The 15,564-nt window shown below is 37.4% G+C and overlaps 1 protein-coding gene across 8 annotated transcripts in view; it reads right to left on the bottom strand.

Moving 5' to 3' along the window:
* LOC104250087 (uncharacterized) overlaps positions 1 to 11,827 on the bottom strand; it is a 52,851-nt gene extending 41,024 nt beyond the window's left edge. For 2 of the 8 annotated variants that reach the window (XM_070155761.1, XM_070155764.1), the window contains exons 1-10: positions 11,663 to 11,827; positions 9,549 to 9,708; positions 6,023 to 6,131; positions 5,450 to 5,878; positions 5,245 to 5,366; positions 4,832 to 4,974; positions 4,538 to 4,764; positions 4,385 to 4,443; positions 4,096 to 4,190; positions 1,009 to 1,111 (exon numbers count right to left, since the gene is read on the bottom strand). In XM_070155761.1, coding sequence (XP_070011862.1) covers positions 1,009 to 1,111; positions 4,096 to 4,190; positions 4,385 to 4,443; positions 4,538 to 4,764; positions 4,832 to 4,974; positions 5,245 to 5,366; positions 5,450 to 5,867 — 1,167 coding nt within the window. In that variant the 5' untranslated portion in view covers positions 5,868 to 5,878; positions 6,023 to 6,131; positions 9,549 to 9,708; positions 11,663 to 11,827. Of the gene's footprint in view, positions 1 to 1,008; positions 1,112 to 4,095; positions 4,191 to 4,384; positions 4,444 to 4,537; positions 4,765 to 4,831; positions 5,188 to 5,244; positions 5,367 to 5,449; positions 5,879 to 6,022; positions 6,132 to 9,544; positions 9,709 to 9,801; positions 9,895 to 11,662 lie in introns of those variants that run through there. The other 6 variants (XM_070155762.1, XM_070155763.1, XM_070155768.1 and 3 more) reach the window with 6 other exon arrangements.
* Positions 11,828 to 15,564: the final 3,737 nt, after the last annotated feature.

The raw sequence follows: 15,564 nt of genomic DNA, 5'->3' as shown, positions 1-15,564 counted from the left end.
ATGTTGTTAGTTTGCTTGCAATCTCACTTAGCAAATTAATAAGCGTATTCACTCGATGAAGACAAAGCATGAGGTAACTCTCACCTCATAAACAATCAATCAGGTAATCAAACAAATTTAGGTTCGGCAAACATAATAAAGATTCAGTCTGTATTCGTTCAAACAAGTAAGTTCGGTATCATCTTTCTTTTTTTTTTAGAGAAAACGTAGTAGAAATGTAGTCACTGTAGGTACCCTTCTAAAATAATGAGACGAGCCTCGCCAAATAAAAATGCAAATTGCGGGGCCCTCAATAAATAACCATAATAAATATTTTAGAATTAAGGCTAGGTCGTTTAGTGAATCTCATGGCCTTCCACTAAATAATAACGCGTTAGACTCTTTAGGCGCGACTTAATTAAATTACATTCTTAAATTCGGGTGCGCATTTATGTGACCCAAATTCAAATCTCAACGGAGTCGAAATGTGTTAACAACTACGGGTGCATTGATTGTGACGTGGTTCGAGATGCATTTTCACGACGTTGCAATTCTATAAAATAAATGATAATAATAAAAGCGGTTTAAACTTAATAAAAGCACATAAGTCACAACATGTATTTAAATCAGATATTTAGCCATTATAACAATTTAAGCGACCGTGCTAGAACCACGGGATTCGAGGGTGCCTAACACCTTCCCTCGGGTCAACAGAATTCCTTACTTAGAATTTCTGGTTCGCAGACTTCATTTGGAAAAGTCGAAAATTTCCTCGATTTGGGATTCAAGATAAACCGGTGACTTGGGACACCAAAAGCCAAACCTTTCCCAAGTGGCGACTCTGAATTAAATAAATAATCCCATTTCGAATATTGTCACTTAAATTGGAAAAACTCCCCTCGCGCATTTAACCCTTCGGGGGCGGGCGCGCAAAAAGGTGGTGTGACAGCAACTATACTAATTTTCATGAAAAAGAAACAAGAATCATGGAAACATAATGTATGTATATAATATTGGCAGTGTCTATACCAAACGGTCAGATTTGCACTCCCACTCAAGTGACATGATCTCTGCCCCACAATAGATGGTTGCATTTCTTGATGCTGGTGCTGATGAGTCATATGTCCATATCCTTCATAAAAATACATTAACATCAATACAAGTATCGGATTCAGATATTTTTGGGCAAGTCAAAAAGTTTCATCGATAATACACCAAGATGGTGACACTCTACAGAGTGCGGATATACATCAAACCCCATATATATTTAAATCCTTTTACACCAAAGAATAAATGAGCAAAGAGTGATCTCAGGAAAAAGAATAAATGAAACAAAAGGGAGCTCTTAAATCTCCAGAAAGAGTTCTCTACACCCTTGAAATTCTATTATTTTCTCTCTAAATTACCCAAAAAATACAATGAGAAGTATCCTTGCATAGTTCTTTTTTCTGGTTTCCAGCCTTTTCATCCCCCAGCTCCATAACCTCTGCTGCCGTTCTAGGCAGCTCTCCATCAATTAGACATGGAGAAAACTAGAGCTCAAAACTGTCAGAAAATGCAATTTAGTAAAAGATGATTCACCTCCCATATGCTTCTTACACCAACACCAATTTACTATGCATTTTCATTCCTTCAGATAATCTGCCGTCAGAATGGCATCCCAGCCATAAAACATGTAAGAAATGTTAGTGCTATCCTCATGCACTCGCGTCTCTAGTGCTACACAAACAATTATAATATGATTTAACTGAAAATTGTTGTGAAGCTTCTCCTTCTAGCAATCTCTCGACCTCCCCAAACTGTTTACATCAATAGACGTTCTGTAAGAAATGGTTCAACTAATCCCGTTCTAAGATCTATTGTGGGTTTTTGAACAGGTCTCCTGAAAGAGAAGTCACAGGATACAATCTCCTTCCTTGAAATCTTGGCCATCATAGCCTCCTTATCCATCTTTATACAGTTATAGAAATGGAGTGATAAATTCATGTTTTTAGGAGTTGTGCCACTATACCAAACATCCAACCAAAATAAAACATGCCTACTATTACCACTTGCAAAATTAATGAATTATAAATCTTTTTTCCTTATCTTTCACAGTTCCTGTTAGATAGCTATGTAAATAACCCTAGTCTCACATGGAATAGGAGTAAAATATGTATTGTGTATAGTTATAAATAGGGCTATTGTAAAACACTTAATAGAATATCAATGATATATTTTTCTTCTGTGCTTTCTCACATGGTATCAGAGCGGTAGTGAGAAAATACTCGTGCAATCTACCAACGATTCCAAGAAGAAACAGTCGTCGTGCAACTTTTCCAGTGGTTGTTTGCGCCAACACCATTTGTTACCGGTGTTGTGCATAAACCAATACCACCACAGTGTAGTGAGTTAGTTTATGAATTCTCCCTGTGATAGTCATTGGGATGTAGTTGACACATTCTTCGATATATAAAATCAGCTACAGGCTAAGGATTATTGTTTGAAGATCGAGGCCATGAGCAAATTGTTGGATACTAAGATGTTGACTGGGCAAGATCACCTTCTTGGATATTGTGTTTTAATAGGAGGTAATTTGGTCTTGGAAGAGCAAGAAACAGAATGTGGTTGCTCGATCTAGTGCAGAAGCAGAATATCGAGCAATGGTTGTGGCAACATGTGAGCTAGTTTGGATCAAACATTTGCTCAAGGAATTGAAATTTGGTGAGATCACTAAGATGGAACTTGTGTGTGATAATTAAGCTGCCCTTCATATTGCACCAAATCTGATGCTCCATAAAAGAACTAAACACATTGAGATTGATTGTCACTTTGTCAGAGAAAAGATACTCTCAGGAAATATTGCTACAAAATTTGTGAAGTCAAATGATCAACTTGCAGATATTTTTACCAAGTCTCTCACTAGTCCTCGTATTAGTTATATATATAATAAGCTCGGTACATATGATTTGTATGCACCGGCTTAAGGGGGAGTATTAGATAGTTATGTAAATAACCCTAGTCTCACATGGAATAGGAGCAGAATATGTATTGTGTATAGTTATAAATAAGGCTATTGAAAAACACTTAAAGAGAATATCAATAATATATTTTTCTCTCGTGTTTTCTCACAATTCCCTTCCACACACTGGTTTCATACTTGTATCGGCTACTCCCATTTTTTTCTTGAACATCTTTATTCACGTGACTTGGTTTCATGCTTTCATTGAGCTGATGGTCTATCGAAAACAGACTCCCTATCTTCACAAAGTCAAGAGTAAAGTCTGCGTACACACAACTCTCCCAGACCCCGCTTGTGGGATTTCACTAGGTATATTGTTATTATTATTTTGGTCTTCATGTGCAAACCTCCATAATTGCTGGCCTAAAAAAGTTTGGCAAAGTACATGTGTAAATTTACAATCCTCCTACTCCATATATAGCATGTTTGACCAAGTTTCTCCAAAGCCAAAAGCATTTTTTTTTCCAAAGTTGAGGTGTTTGACCAAGCTTCTGGGAAGAAAAGGAGTGTACGGAGTAGAAGCAAAAAAAAGTAGTTTCTTCCCAAAGTACTTTTTTGAAAAGCGCTTTTGGGAAAAATATACTTAAAACATTTTCTAAAAGCTTGGTCAAACGCTAATTGCTACTCAAAAGTGCTTTCACATTGATTAGCCAAACACAATCTAATTTTCACCAAAAGTACTTTTCTGAAATGCACTTTTCAAAATAAGATAATTTTAGAAGCTTGGCCAAACAGGCTATTAGTGCAGTAACGCTTATCTTACCTACCAAATGGAATCATCCTTCTCCCTCTGTCCCATTTGATAAAATATCTCTCATCAACTACTCAAGCATTTACTGACATATGACGCAATGGAAAACAATAACATGAAGAATGTAGGAAATATTAAGTGTATACAATTTGGTAAGTGCATAATTACAAAATTAAATCAAATGAAAAACTTCAAGTGCATAATTACAATATTAAATCAAATAAAATCCTAATCAAATCTCTGATAAGGTACATCAAAGCTGTTTTCAGCTTTACTTTATCACTTTAGATAAGGTACTTCAAACAATTTAGCCATTTTTTCAGCAACATTTACACGAGGATGCATGTAAGTTAGGGGAACATACCTAACTGTCCCATCCACAGAAGCACTGGCAACATTGTCCCCAGTAGCAGAAAAACGGCAACGACTTATTGGACTTGTGTGGCCCAAGAATGTCTCCTGTAAAATATGATTGCAGAGTTATCAATTAACCCCACCTCAGTGTCCAAAGGAAGAATAAATACCGCTTATATGTCTATTATGTTAGAATAAGCATCAATCGAAAATGAAGACAGGAGCTGCTGAAGTAATTAGAGAGAAAAGACCTGAAACCCAGCCTATTAAACTCAATATTGTCTCTTAAAAGAGTCTACCTGGAAGTCCACTCTCACTTCAGAGAATTCTTCTTCTCTCTGCGCTCCATTTCCAGTGTCTGTCGAAAGATCACGTAATAGCTCATTTCAGAATGAATCATCATCATCAGAAGAAGAAGAAGGAAGAGGAGGAGGAGGGGGAGGAGACATCACTTCTCTCACTCTGAGTTTGACTACTAATTTTAGAAGTTGAAACTTGAGTATCATCAGGCCTGATATCATCAATGTGTTTAGGTTCTCTTTCACCTGCTTGTGAAGTTGCAGAAACACAAATATCACGAGATGCCATAGGTCTGAAAACTGTAGGTTCCCCCGAACCAGGATGAGGATTCAATGAGCTGTTTGTCCCGACAATGACTTCTGTTGCTAACAAAGCATTACTGAGATCAAACAATGCAGTTAGTAGCCTTTAAACTTTCAGTAAGAACCCAATGTAACTGCTCTCACCTCCTAAACTGGTGTAGCTGAGCCTCTTTTTCCTCCAACAATGCTTGAAGTTGTGCAAGTTTGAAATTAAGTTGCTTGATATCTCCTTTGAGGCGACTCACCATGTTCCTTTCAGAACTGATCTTCATTAACGCAGGGATACGTGACATGGCTAAGGAGAAACTCAATGAAAGCACAGTGGTAAAGAAAACATATGGTTAACAATTAAAAAGCAAACATCTGCAACATGGTAGACTGTCCATCATCGATGACATGCATCAGGGTGAGTGAATCTACTTCCTAAACAACCAAGTCCAAAGATATCAACAGAACTATTATTATTATCACTTGTAGAGCAACTACTCGAATTAAAAGCTAGAAAATTTATGTGATAACTAGGATAAAAAATGTGACAATATATACTTAAGGATATGAGTGCCATTAAACATCTTGCTTACAAAATTTCTAAGAGATAGATGTAGAGCATTGGACCACTCCTTAGAAAAGTATACCCGAAACTGGGGATCTGATTGAGGAGTTTTAATATATGGAATTGCTGCATGAAATGTTTACATGTCAATTTAATATGAGAAGAAAGTTTCATAATTTAGTAAGATAGATAACTGAAAGAGGACCCACCAAACCACGAGGCCCACTCTTGGTCTTTTTGCAGCAATTCACTCCCATGTATGTCAAACAACTCTATCACTTTGTCCTTTCTGCCAGCTTGTATGGCATAAACGATATAATACCGTAAAATAGAGACATCTAAGTTTGATATGATAGAAATAAGTTCTGTCTCATAAGAAGAAAAGCACTGCTTGAAAAAGCGAAGGAGTTCAATCAGGTTTTCAGCTTGGAACTTGGGCACGTAAATGGAGAAAATTAAGTCTAATATCTTATCAACTTGAAATACTTTGCCAATATCAGTACCCAACTCTTTGTCAAAAGCCTGCAGGGTGTTCGTAAAGCCTCTGAATACTAGAAATTCCCTGACAAGCTCCTCTGCATACAGCATATTCTCCATCTTTCCTTGAGCACTTACAAGGACAGGCATGCCTTCAGAACCTGGGAAAGACAAAAAGATGCTTACTCCCCTCATAAGACAAGTACCCACGAGCACACAGCCATTAGATATGGCAATACGAAACACTCTGTAACTTCACAAGTACTTTGAACTGTAAATATGGTGGCAATCTGCTGAATCCTTACCACAGGACAATAGAAAATTTACCCTTTGAACTTATATGGAATAAAAAGAAATCCAGGAATCAATAACCACTGCTGAACTCCAGCTGCTCCAGAAACAGTCTGGCAAGCTCTGCAAACATAGGCATAAATTGGTTCCATGATTATTCTGAAAATAGAGAGAAAAAAGGACCCAAAAAAAGAAGAATTTGTCTTGAATTGAGTGTGGGTCGAGTTTACTATTAGAGAAAAGGAAAGTTAGACTACATGGAATAAGAAAATTACTTAAATACCGAGATTTCTAAGTATGACAAAATTAGGAAGAATTTTCTATACTACTAACCTGAAACAGAATGAATCTAGAACATTCTGTTATATAACTAAATTAATTTTCTTTGACTTTCAACATGTCCCACTCAAGGTATCTAAACAACTTGAATTAGCAAATCAAAACTAGAAAGCCGATCCGAGTATGCCGGAAAAAGTTATTGTTGAACAGTTATATGTGAGAAAGCACGGGAGAAAAATATATTATCGATATTTTATTCAATTATAATACAAGGAACAATATTTATACAATACATATCCTACTCTTATTCTATGTGGGACGAGGATCAGTGAGGCACTTGGTGAAAATATCTGCAAGTTGATCATTCGACTTCATAAACTTTATAGTAATATCTCCTTAGAGTATCTTTTCTCTAATAAAGTGACAGTCAATATCAATGTGTTTAGTTCTCTCATGGAACACCGGATTTGATGTAATATGAAAGGCAGCTTGATTATCACACACAAGTTCCATCTTGTTGATCTCACCAAATTTCAACTCCTTGAGCAACTGTTTTATCCAAACTAGCTCACATGTTGCCATAGCTATTGCCTGATACTCTGCTTTTGCACTAGACCGAACAACAACATTCTGTTTCTTGCTCTTCCAAGATACCAAATTACCTCCTACTAAAACACAATATCCAAACATAGAACGTCTATTAGAAGGTGATCTTGCCCAATCAGCATCTGAGTATCCAAAGATCTGCTCATGGCCTCGTCCTCAAACAATAATCCTTTGCCTGGAGCTGATTTTATATACCGAACAATGTGGACAACTGCATCTCGATGACTATCATTGGGAGAATCCATAAACTGACTCACAACACTCACCAAAAAGGAAATGTCATGTCTGGTTACTGTGAGGTAATTTAATTTACAACCCAGCCGCTTATATCTTGCAGGATCACTAAGCGGCTCCCCCTGTCCTGATAGAAGTTTAGATTTGGTTGGATCCATAGGAGTGTCAACAGGTCTACAACCTGTCATTCTTGTTTCCTCAAGAATGTCCAAGGCATACTTTCATTGTGAGATCACAATACCTGAGCTAGATTGAGCGACCTCAATATTTAGAAAATACTTTAATCTGCCCAGATCCTTAGTCTGAAAGTGCTGAAAGAGATGGTTTTCAACCTAGTAATACCATCCTGATCATTGCCGGTAATAACAAGATCATCAACATAAACTACCAAATAAATACAGAAATTTGGAGCAGAATGCCGATAAAATATAGAGTGATCGGCTTCACTAGGAGTCATGCCAAACTCCTGAATCACTGTACTGAACTTACCAAACTAGGCTCGAGGAGACTGCTTTAGACCATAGAGGGACTGACACAACCGACATACAAGGCCAATAGCCTCCCTCTGAGTAACAAAACCAGGTGGTTGCTCCATATAAACCTCATTCTCGAGATCACCGTGAAGAAAAACATTCTTAATGTCCAACTAATAGAAAGGCCAATGGCAGACAGCAGCAATGGATAGAAAAAGGTGGACTAATGCTATTTTAGTCATGGGAGAGAAAGTATCATTATAATCGAGCCCAAATATCTGAGTATACCCATTGGCAACAAGACGATCCTTAAGTCGATCAACCTGGCCATCTGGACCAACTTTGACTGCATACACCCAACGACAACCAATAGTAGATTTACCTGAAGGAAAAGGAACAAGCTCTCAAGTACCACTCGTATGTAAAGCAGACATCTCGTCAATCATAGTCTGTCGCCATCCTGGATGAGACAGTGATTCACCTGTAGACTTATAGATGGAAACAGAGGACAAAGACGATACAAACACATAATGGGGTGATGACAGACGATGATAACTTAAACCGACATAGTGGGGATTAGGATTAAGTGTGGACCGTATACCTTTGCGAAGTGCAATCGGTTGACTAAGAGGAGACAAGTCTGCAATAGGCGCAGGGTCAAGTGCTGGACGTGAATCAGCTAGGCCTGATGTTGGGCGCAGACGACGATGATAAGCAGGCGTGGTGGAGTTGTAGGTGGTGGAGCTGAAACTCGAATTGTAGGTGGTAGAGCTGGAACTCGAACTATAGGTGGTGGAGCTGGGACTGGAACTGTAGGTGGTAGAGCTAGAGTTGTGGAGGAAGATGAATGGGAAATAGTGACTGAATCTCCAAAAGATGGAACTGGTAGCACCTCAGAAATATCTAAGTAATCACCTGGATCTATGAAGTATGACTGGGTTTCAAAGAAGGTAACATCAATGGGCATAAGGTACAACCGGAGGTCAGGAGAATAGCATCGATATCCCTTTTGTGTTCTCGAGTAACCCAAAAATATGCACTTAAAAGCACGAGGAGCTAACTTATCTTTTCCTGGAGTAAGGTTATGAACAAAACACGTGCTCCTAAGATACGGGGTGGAAGAGAACAAAGGTGAGCCGTGAGCGGGGAAATAAGACAGAAAATAGAACTTGATTTTGGATAGCTGAGGATGGCATATGATTCATAAGATAACAAGAAGTGAAAACGCATCCCGCCCAAAAGCGCAACGGAAAGATGAGATTGCATGAGTAGGATATGAGCAGTTTCATAGGATCCAACATAAGAAAGGTGTGAGGATACTTATATTTTAAATTAATTTAAAAAAAAAAAAAAATAATATTATAAAATATTATTGATAGACTTAGATAGTAAAAGAATTCTGAATAATAGGATAAAAGCACAAAAAACATTAAATTTCAAGAATAAAAATAACTATTTATCGATGATTATAAAAGGAAGATATATTACAACTATAACCAAAGAACCAAAAATTTGTGAAAAAATTCAAAATAATAAAACTTATTTGAGTTGAGATGAAAAATAAAGTGATAGTAATTTTTTTATTAAAATAGTATGATCTAATATGCTCAAACAAGACAAATCACCGCATGATATATATATAATTTTTTTTAATATTAATAACAAAATGAAATGCAAATACTAAAATTAAGATGTTGGATTATTATAAATATAGAAAAAGAAAACAGGTTATCCACTATGAGATTTGCAAAATGATTTCATGTCCTGCTTCATATTAATCTAATAATTATCTATAGTTTTTATCTGGAACGTTTATATTTTAAGATTATTTACATATAATTCAAATCACAATTTGATATGATTTGTGTTAGCGCATCCAACGGTAGTAATAAATTTAATAATACGATGCAATCAATTTTAAATAAAGAATCAAAATAAACGTACAAACCATCCAAACAAGTGATGACTGCAGCTCCTCCATCTCATCAAGCCACTTCTGTTTTTCCACACTCCCATCCTCGCCGTCCGGATATTCCCTCCACCTTTCACTCCCTCATCTCTTTTGCTTACAAGGCGTAGTCAATTGATCCAAAATCAAGTCTCAAATTCTGCATTCCATACACAGAAGCCAACTTTAAGAGAGATAATTTCCCACGAATCGTCGAACTTACACAATACGCCATTTTCTGTTTCTTTCCAACCTTGTTTTTTTTAATTCATGGCGGTGGTGTTCGGACCGACTTGGGTGTTGCACCTGACTATTCCAATCTTGCTTTTTTCTTCCGTCCCCCTCCCTTTTTTTACAATGAAAAGCAAATAAAAAAGATGACAAAGTGATATATGAAGTGGCAAAGTTCTATTTTTGTTTCTGTATTCTTTTAAAATACTAGCTAGTAGCTATGACACATAAACCTTGCAGGACATCTTTAGCTAACTAAAAAAACTGCACTTTTGTACTCCAATAAATTTATAAACTAGAGCCCTGAACTTTAGAATATTAGGACTACAGACAGTAGTTTCCACTTCCTAAATGATTGAACAGTAGTCTAGCAGGATTGAAATCAAGATATAGATTATGTATCCCTTAAGTGAACTATGCTAACACCATTTAAGTTATAGCTAGATAAACTGATAAGAGGCCACAAACAAATTAAAGACTAGAAGTAGTTCAAATCTTCTTTGTCAACTTTAATGGGATAGATTCCACTTTAGAACTAGCTAGCCTAATTTGTACTCCCCCGTAGACCATCTGGTATACTTCATTATTACATAGACCTCATATGATCTCAGAACCACATGCTCCTAAATGTATAATGCAGCAAGCCACAGGCAAAGAAAATCGCACCATAGTAAAAGTTCGACTTATCTAGAAAATCATCAAAATCAATTCTCGACGAAGCTTCAATCACAAATTCGAAAGTCGGTCATGCACATAACCACTTTGCAACCAGAAAGTTGAATATAGCTCAATTTATCTATATTTGAACTCTTTAACACCCAAATTTCAGTGCATTTAACATCTGTATGCTCTATTATGCGAGCTGATAAAAAAACTCAAGTACTAAACACCAAGCACTACATTCTAAAAGAATGTACACAACATTGAGTGTGCTAACATACATATTTAAAGCATTTCACCTCTGCTAAACTTGTCACCAACTCAGCAGCACAAAGATTCACTACACTCGCAGCAGGAGAGAAGCAACTCAGATGTATGTAAATAGGACATCCGTAAAATCCTAAACATTATCATACCGTACTCCAGGAAACAAGCGGCTTTGGCGTGCTTATATGACCAAATGAGATCAGCAAGTAAATGAAATACCAAGGAATGGATATGACTAATGCCAGGTGGTACTTACACCAGTGAAGACAGATCATCTGAATATATCGAATCTAAAGATATGGCTATCCCCAATTTAAAGTGCATAGAATATATTTCACAGAAAAAAGAAATATATATTAATATCAAAGAGGTAAACTCACGTAGTAAAAATGCCTAAGAGGCACAACTAAAAGAAGAGGAGACCTTTGAACCGTGCCAAACAAATAGTATTGGAATACTATAATCTCACAAAGATAAGGGGATTATGAGTTTGAGATGAAAGAAAAAAGTGTGATTTTTTTCTAAGAGATCAATAATAAACAAGAGTTCTATCTAAGATGATTTTCATCCATCAGGAAAGAAGAAGGAATATATTTTTTTAAACTGTTAAAACTAACCTGCCAGACAAACTCAATGCACAATTCTTAAACAATATTCATAAACTGATTCATTAGCAACTAGGCAGTAGAATAACATCAATGTACAACAATCAACAAATGAAACAGGGATTTGAGACATGCTTTTGCACGATATAACAAAGGATAATTCATAGAATCACCAAAAGGGTGCAGTAACCACCCACAAAATATCAATGTCAGCTGAAGAACCTCACAAATATTAACAGACCACAGACAAGAAAGCGACCGCAAGTCGCGATAACATCCAAAGCCGGCAAGGCTGATATTATAAAATACGTAGTAACAACGCCACAAGGCAAAGATTAGAAAAGATTGTACCCGGATAATAAAGCAGCATCAAGCGGATCCAGTCGCAACTTCAAATCGGCGTCTCAGTCACAGTAGTAGCCTCAAATGTGCAGTTAGGGCGAGAGAGACGGTCTGGTAACAGATCTTCAAAAGCTCGCTGGTGGAGCCTAACTTTTTGTTTAGCCTCAAAATCAAATACATAACAACTTAATTTGTAACAGGTTTTAAGGATACGTGTGATTAACTTAACACAAAATGATAAGTAGATTGCAATTGAAATAAATAATAATAATGAAGTAAATGTAAACTGTAGCCATGTAAAATTTATTGGATTCAAATTCAATAAATAATTTGAATTATATTTTAAATATACTAGTCCAAATAAATATTATGTGCTAATATAATTGAATTAATTATATAAACAATATATATTGATTAAATAAATGTCCTAATCATTGGGTTAGCTCATTTAATTGGGCTAAAGTGATGAGCCCACTTCATTAGGCCCAAGATGTCATCTTATTAGAGGTCCAGTTTGTTGTCACGTGTCAAATGACGTGGCGCGCCAAAGTCTAGCGGAAGCTCCAAGAGGATCGTGTCACGTGTCAAAATGACAAGGCACGCCAAGTAAAATTAAAGAGCCAGTGAAACCGTGCCATGTGTGCAAGTGACATGTTCCGGCCAATCAAATGCGGCCTTGTCATAGTTCAATTTGATTGGTCAGAAATAGTTTGTTCTTATCGCAACTACTCCCTTCCACAACTATAAATAGGGGTCTTCATAACTCAGAAAAAATACCAAAAGTTATAACAAGAAGCAAGAAAGAGCTCGTGGATCAAACGCTGCAAATTCCTCCACAAGTGTCAAGCTTCAAGCACAAGTTCAAGTTCAAGAAATCAAGTTCAAGCTCAAGAACGAAGAACAAATTAAGTTCAAGCTCAAGAACGAAGAACAAATTAAGTTCAAGCTCAAGAACGAAGAACAAATTAAGGTTCAAGGAGTATGAGTTCAAACAAAAGTTCGTACTAGTTGAATTCAAGATCATCGTGCGTGACAACAAATATATATTCAAGATCAAGCTCAAAGGCCCTTGAATTTATTTACTATTGGAAAGAAGAATTAGAGGATTCATACAGATTGTATACTTATATTATTTGAAATAAAATACTAAGATTGTTGCGATATTTTTCGGTCTTGATTTTATTTTCTCGACACAAATTTATTGTCTACAAATTCTGGCACTCCCGGTGGGACAATCTCTACCTCTCATCTCTACTTTTCAATTACTAAAGTTCAAGAACATTGAAATGGCTTCAAAGAAAATCAACTCCAGTTCAACTTCCACCAAGGCTGCTAATCCCAGGTTCTATGCTGATGTGGAAAGCATCCTCGATGTTACCTTTGCAAGCTTTGGACCAGTTACGAGGAACTAAGCAAGCTCGTTAAGACAACAAACACCCAAGTGTTGTCCGCATCAACCCATGTTTTCGATCTTCATCCTCAAAAGGAGCAAGATTTTCTACATACGCACCTGAAGAAGGAAGCGATGTTGCTGAAAAGATCAAGAAAACTCTTGCTCTGCTTGACCTCTCCGGATCCAAGCACTCTGTTGTGAAGGAAGATGATAATGCTTCAAGTGATGGATCCTCCCCACTTACACCACATAGCACGAGCCAATCAAGGATCAATCTGTGTGAAATTCCATGCTACTCTCCATCGTCCATGACAATTATGCAAGCCATGGTGACAAACACTTCATCTGTGGAGGAGCAGTTGGCAAATTTGACAAAAGCAATCACTGGCTTGACCAAGTGCATGCAAAATCAAGATGCTAGAATCGACAAGCTAACAGATAGGGTGGGAGTCTTGATGGAAGAAGAATACACCCATGCACCTGGCAAACTCCCAGAAGTTCAAGAGATTGATCCTCCACCACGACAAATTACTTCCACTAAGGAAAATCCAGTCTCTTCGGAAGGGATGATTCCAATCAATCAACTAAAGAAGTTCATTGAAGGGACTATAAAAAGCAAATATGAAGTCTTTTCCAAGTCCTTCTTTACCTACGCAAAGTCGTACACTTCAAGGATCGATATGTTGAAGATGTCTGCTGGCTATCAACCTCCAAAATTTCAATAGTTTGATGGCAAAGGCAATCCAAAGCAACATGTGGCGCACTTCATTGAAACATGCCACAATGCTGGGACTTATGGAGATTACTTTATCAAGCAGTTTGTTCGCTCATTCAAAGCTTTTGATTGGTACACGAACCTTGAGGCTGGATCTATTGATAGTTGGGATCAACTAGAGCAAGAATTCCTCAATCGCTTTTATAGCACGAGACGTATTGTGAGTATGATAGAACTTACAAATACTCATTAAAGAAAGGGTGAACCAGTTATCGACTTTATCAATCGTTGGAAGAATGCAAGCCTCAACTGCAAAGACAGGCTTAATGAAGCTTCGGGCATACAGATGTGCATCCAGGGCATGCAATGGGGACTATGCTAGCTACATCTTGCAAGGTATCAAGCCTGCCACATTTGAAGAACTTGCGACCCGTGCCCATGACATGGAGTTGAGCATGGCCTCCGAGGGAAATGAAAGGTTGCCTATCTATAAGCCTTGCAAAGGGAACGATAAGCAAGAAGTTGGAAAATATGGCAAGTTCGTACCCAAATCTGAAAACAAAGAAGCTATGAATGTCAACACATCATCTGAGAAGTTCACAACGAAGGTGAGCAAGAAGAAGAGTATGAAATCCACTTCTTTTCAAGATAAGCCAAGTGGAAAGTTGACTATAAAAGAAATGCAAGAGAAAGAGTACCCATTTCTGGATTCTAATGTGCCAGCTATTTTTGAAGAACTCCTCGAGTTAAATCTCATTGAGCTTCAGGAGATGAAGCGACCAAATAAAGCTAGGAAAATAAATGACCCAAATTACTGCAAATACCATGGACTTGTGAGCCACCCTCTGGAGAAGTGCTTTGTCTTCAAGGATAAAGTTATGGACCTGGCTAGCGAAAAGAAGAACGTGCTTGAAGATGAGAAAACAAGCGTAAACCAAGTCCCTATCACCTTTGGCTCATTCAGTTTGGATGAATTATGTGGTTTTAAAGAAAGTAAATATAAAAAATTATTGGAGAACGACGAAGCTGAAGTCAATCAACCTGATGATGATGAAGGTTGGACATTGGTAACTCGTCGTAGGCACCACAGAAGGAGCACATAAAAAGAATCAATTGAACAACCAACAAGGAAGATGATGGTAAAAAGACCAAAGAGATGGAATCCAGTTAAACACTTAAAGAGAGCAAAAGTGGAGGTGCACCACTCTCAAAAGCCACGAAATCTAGTGACCTTGGAGGAGTTTTTACCAAGTTGGTTCCGCACGAAGATTTCCTATGAGGGTATCGATGCCTCTTGTTGCCATGCTGACAAAAGGGAAGAAAAGAGTGATAACCTAACATTGTCACCATCTTCGGAAAAGCTCATCGAGTCCACTCCTGAAGAAGTTAATGCTTGTGAGGAAAAAGTCACGTTTACAAATGACGATCTTCTGCTAGTGACACTCTTCATAACCGCCCATTGTACCTGGTTGGCTATATGTGTGATAAAAAGGTAAATAGAATTTTGGTTGATGGAGGATCCTCAATGAACATTTTGCCAATTTGCACTGTGAAAGAACTTGGTATTCCCATTAACGAACTCTCAGAAAGTTGTGTGATGATCCAAGGATTCAACCAAGGGGCAAAGAGCCATAGGCGCGATCAGGATGGAAATCATCATTGGAGATATGCAATCAAGTGCATGGTTGCATGTGATCGATGCAAAGACTTCATACAACATCTTGCTTGGAAGGCATTAGATACATGAGAATAAAGTGGTTCCATCTACCTACCATCAATGTTTGAAATACTACGAAGGTGAAG

Source organism: Nicotiana sylvestris, chromosome 9 (genome assembly GCF_000393655.2).
Source record: "Nicotiana sylvestris chromosome 9, ASM39365v2, whole genome shotgun sequence".
NCBI lineage: Eukaryota > Viridiplantae > Streptophyta > Magnoliopsida > Solanales > Solanaceae > Nicotiana > Nicotiana sylvestris.
Note: the sequence above shows the minus strand (reverse complement) of the source record. Positions and strands in the feature narration are given on the sequence as shown.